The sequence below is a fragment of the Condylura cristata genome, unplaced genomic scaffold (assembly GCF_000260355.1).
Source record: "Condylura cristata isolate star-nosed mole 26May11 unplaced genomic scaffold, ConCri1.0 scaffold00013, whole genome shotgun sequence".
NCBI lineage: Eukaryota > Metazoa > Chordata > Mammalia > Eulipotyphla > Talpidae > Condylura > Condylura cristata.
Window position 1 is genome coordinate 5214603 of NW_004567114.1, and position 4832 is coordinate 5219434.

A 4832-nucleotide genomic window follows, 5' to 3' on the forward strand; every position below is an offset into this window, starting at 1 on the left:
TGTGAGTGGTGAGTGCATGTTGTTAGTAATAGGAAAGAAAAAAATGGGTGGGCATGGTCTACACCCATGTTCTCCTTGGCTCTCTGCTGTCATGTCATGCGGACCTAGTCAAGCCTAGACGTAAGACGGGACATCTTCGGATCATACGGTCTTATTTTTGAGGCACATCGTCAGTGAAAAGCCGTACCTTAAAAAAACTGTGTAGGATGCCTCCTTCCATTCCGTACTGAAGTCCAGCAGCCACTACATAGGTTGCGAATTTTCTCACCTATTAATAAAATACAAAAAACGCTAAGTCTGATATTGTGAATCATCTCACACTGGATTACCGCATCATTTAGAAGCAGCACGTCAGGGCGTGTGACCAACGCTGTCAGGCTGCCAGCCCCCACACCACACAGGATGCCCCTGAGCGCCATTAGACTGCGACTGGGACCCACAATGAGAGGAAAGCCAGATGCTATTGTTTGTGAAAACCTCATCTCTCTGGGGACTCCTTGGTGGCACAATGGGTTAAAGCTCAGCACTGTGAAGCTGTCCATAGCCACTGCAGCACGAGTCAGATCCCAGGCCAGGGAGTGGCCCACAGTGACAGCAAACCTCTCCTGTCTCTCCTCTGCTCCCCTCAGCAGTGGATTTTAGTCAATCTGCCTGTTCTGCTCCCCACTCTGTCTCTGGTGAATCTCACACTTCTCGTCTATACCCCAGTTCTTATACACAAAAATGAATAAATCTTAAAAAAAGAAAAACCAACTTAATACCTCTAAGCCTTACATTGGGTACTGAGAAGAAGAGAGATGTAAAAATTGTTCTTTCCATGATGAGTTTTGTTAGGGTACAAGGGAAAATTCCCCTGCCTCTCTGGCTTCTTCTCAGATGAGGGAAACAAATATTTTCACATTAGACAGATTAGTCGGAGAAAAATACTAAATTTAGTTATATATGTGGGGGAGCAAAAATCTGCTACCCCAAAATATGTCTTTTTGAAAAAAAACGATTGATTTCATTGGAATGGACTCTGAAGGTTGGGTGGAGGTCTCTTTTGGAAAAGAGATTTACATGTAAATTTCTCACCCCCAGATGTAGTAACTGGTAGAATAATCTCCTTATCTCTTTTCAGAGAACAGCACTTAATTCTGGATACTTTTGTCTGCTGCTCCCCAACTGTCTCCCCTCTCTAACCTCTCTTAAGTTGTACTAACTGAGCAACTTAAGATGGTTCTTGAAGTCAGGTGGTGAGTTACTCATCATGCTGCGTCTCCCCCAGGTCTGCATGCTGTTATTAAACCTCTTCTTGTTTTTATCTCTCATCAATCTGTCGGGTACTTCTCTGCATCTTTGCCAGTCTAGAAGAACGTCTAGAAGGCGTGTGTGTGCGTGTGTGTGTGTGTGTGTGTGTGTGTGTGTAGGACGATTTCCGTTGCACTGGGCACCACCTCCCGTTTTAGTTAGATGGATACACACAGTTTTGCTCTTACCAGCACAGCCTGAAGGAGGTCTGATGACTATTATAAACTTGGGAGACCAGGGCCTTTTACAGAAGTGGACAGTGGACTTGAGAACGGGCAGCACTGAGTGATATGCCCAAACCACTAATTTCTGTGATTAGTGGTTTCTTGTGACTCACTTGGTCATGAAGAACAAAAAGTCAGCATCCTTCTAGGCATGACCAAAGGAGGAAATCCGAAGTCTGGCTGGTTTGTTTGAATTTTGGTGAAACAACATGTTAAGTGGAAGGATGTCCTAAAGGAACTCTGCAGTCTTGTGGACTCCACCCTCTACTCCAGCTTTCTGGGCTCTGCCCCCTACTCCAGTGATTGGAAACTACAACTCCCAGAAGTACCAGGGAGAAAACCCGCAAGGACCCAAGGGCGGAGCTACACAGGCATTCTGGGACTTGGGGGATAAATAGGGAGCCATTTACCCCACTCTCTCCCTCAGGCAATGGCTCTCGGGGTTGCGTGACTGGGGGCTATCAGTTAGTTTGTCACCAGAGCTCCAAATATGCAGAGCCGGTAAGATATTCTAGTCACCTTGTATCTCTCTCTCTTTCCCTGGGTTGTTCCTTTTCTTTCCCCCTTTTGTAAATAAACCCGTTATTGACCCTTTTGTGTGCGCCTGCAGCACAACTAAATTTTAGGCACATGGGTGAGGACCCACAGACAGGTAGCCCAGTTCACACTGGGGTGCCCTGTAACAAAACTATATGTCATGTGTGGGAACATGAACACTAAGTTATTGGGAAGAAATTTGCTTTTCCTCTCTGTGATAAAGTCATTGGAGAATGTAAAATAGGGGATACACAGACAGAATATCTTCATTTAATTAAGATTACAGATATTTGCACTAAACCTTTCAATGGCCATTCTGTACTTGTTTGGGAAAAAAGCCCAAAATGTGCCACTAACAGATTATAGGTAGTGCTTAAATAAAACATAGTCATAAAATTGCATTTCTGATGTGTCATAATCCACAGATACAGGTGTCTTTTATGAGCTGGGTCTTGTAAAACATACATGAAAAATATGAGTACCAGGAATTATTCTACTTTAATGATGGATAAGTTGTAAAGTTTGTGGTAATTTGGGGCATTACTTTTTTTTTTTTTAAAGATTTTATTTACTTATGCATACAGAACTGGGGTACAGGCCAGAGGTGTAGGGGTGGTGAAAGGATTTACCGGAGACAGAGTGGGGAGCAGAATAGGCAGGTTGAAGAAGTACACTACAGAGGGGAGCAGTGGGGGAGATAGGAGAGGTCTGCCAGGCCATGTGGTCATCTCAGGGAGAGGTGAGAATCCAACTCATGTGGAAGTGGCTTCAGCTTCTTAGTGCTGTGCTTTAACCCGCTGCACCACCAGGGAGGGCCAGGAAAAGATTTTTTAATGAGCTTTTCATAGTATTTAAAACGGGGCATATTTAGTGTTTTTATAATAAAGATATGAAGATGATAATTTTCCACTTAGATGCTCCATCTCTAAGATTATTTTTATGTTGTGTGATCATGTGTTCTTGAGTGGTGGATTAGACGTGAATGATATTTTAAAGTCATGAATTTTCTGTCATGGGCAGTCAATATTTTATAACAATACAGAATTAGAACTGGAAGAAATGTATACCTTCTAATCAAGCTCCCTTGCTTTTTTGTTTCAAGCCCCCCAAGTTTAATAACTTGGTTAAGACTGTAACTGTAAGTGAATGTGCAGAAAAGAGATTAGAATCCCTAACCCACATTGCTTCCAACGTTTAAGCTCACGTTAACAAATTTGGAGCGCCAAGTTCCTACTGCAATATCCTCCGCGACCACTAGGTGTCAGCTTAGCGCTATAATTAAATATCGCTACCTCGGGTCCCTGGTCTTCCGGGAAGGGCGTTGCCTGCGGCGGCGGGGGAGGGGGTCTTCTGGAAGAGGGGGTGCCGGGATGATGGGGCAAGAAGTGAGTCCTGTGGGTTCTCAGATTAATTGGCATTAACCAGTTGGGGAGGAAAATGAAGCAGAACCGTTAAGGGATTTGGAATCTATGGACATTTTACATTGTGCTAAAGGTGGATTGATGGGCCTCCCTGGTGGCACAGGGGTTAAATCTCAGCATTATCAAGCTATCACCAGCCACTGTGGTGGCATGAGTTCAGTCCCCAGCCAAGTTGCTGACCCACAGGGCACAGCAACCTCTCCTGTCTCCCCGCTGCGCCCCTCAGCAGTGCAATTTCAGTAGATCCACCTGTTCTGCTCCCCACTCTGTCTCTGGTGAATCCATTCACACACACCCCCCCCCCACCAGACCTCTGGCCTGCACCCCAGTTCTTATATGCATAAATAAATAAAATAAATCTATTTTTTTTTTAAAAAACGTGGCTTAATGGCATCAGTTTCTGCTTCACAGAGCGTCGAAGATTACAGGAGATGAAGCGTGTCAGGTGCGGTTCGCAGGTGAGCCGTTCAGTGCTGCTCAGGGCCCCCAGCCCTCCATGTGCTCTAGCTGTTCCTACTTACTTATCTCCAGAACATTCCTGTTGTCCATTTCAATAGAAGATAAGAATAATAAAATAATTCTATAGTATATAGGTTAAAACAGGACATTTTGATGTAATAGGGGGCTATAAACTACTAACCACTATTACTACCTGGGCACTGTTACTTACATGAATGTCCCAGCGCTGATAGGGGTAAACCACTGGCGACCATGATGGGTCCAGACAAACCTCATCAGATGATGTTTGGGAACAATGGGCGCGGGTGTCCCATGGGTGGGGGGGTAGACCCAGTGCCACCACGCACACCCCCTTCACGGCGTCCCCACCTGTGGGAGAACTGAGCACACCCCCAGCGCTGTGTGGTGAAGAGGGGGGCTGGACAAGAAGCATCAGGGGGATGCTGTCACATGCCCTTGAACAAGTCAGGGAGCCGCTGGGAGCCCCCACTCCTTGATTGTCAGATGAAGTTAGTGTGCACTTGTCAGAGTTGTGTAAGAAGCAAGGAGGTAGCTTCTGGAACCGGGGAAGTCTGGGCCTCCTCTTCCCCAGGCCAGCTCCGAGCTGTGCGCCTCTTCTGGGTAAATGACTTTGGATCCATGAACCCCTGAAGGATTTGAGCTCTGCTGTTCCTACAATGAGACTTTCAACTTAGTGGGCTGGAGTGGAACCTGGTCAGGAGCTCAGGACAGTGGGTCCTACATGAGCCTGATGCTCTGAAGTCTGGAGAGGAAGGCGAGGAAACAAACCAACACGGATGGCGCTGGGCCAACAAGGTGTGTGCTGGATCAACACAGGCGTGTGCTGGATCAACACAGGCGTGTGCTGGGCCAACACAGGTGTGTGCCGGACCAACACAGG

The 4832-nt window shown here is 46.2% G+C and overlaps 1 protein-coding gene across 1 annotated transcript in view; it reads right to left on the bottom strand.

The window, feature by feature from the left end:
* The window catches only part of AK7 (adenylate kinase 7), a 51202-nt gene that overhangs the window by 32742 nt on the left and 13628 nt on the right, over positions 1-4832 (bottom strand). The window contains exon 6 of the mRNA XM_004681585.2: positions 188-268. Within this exon, the coding sequence (XP_004681642.1) occupies positions 188-268 (81 nt within the window). The remainder of the gene's footprint in view (positions 1-187; positions 269-4832) is intronic.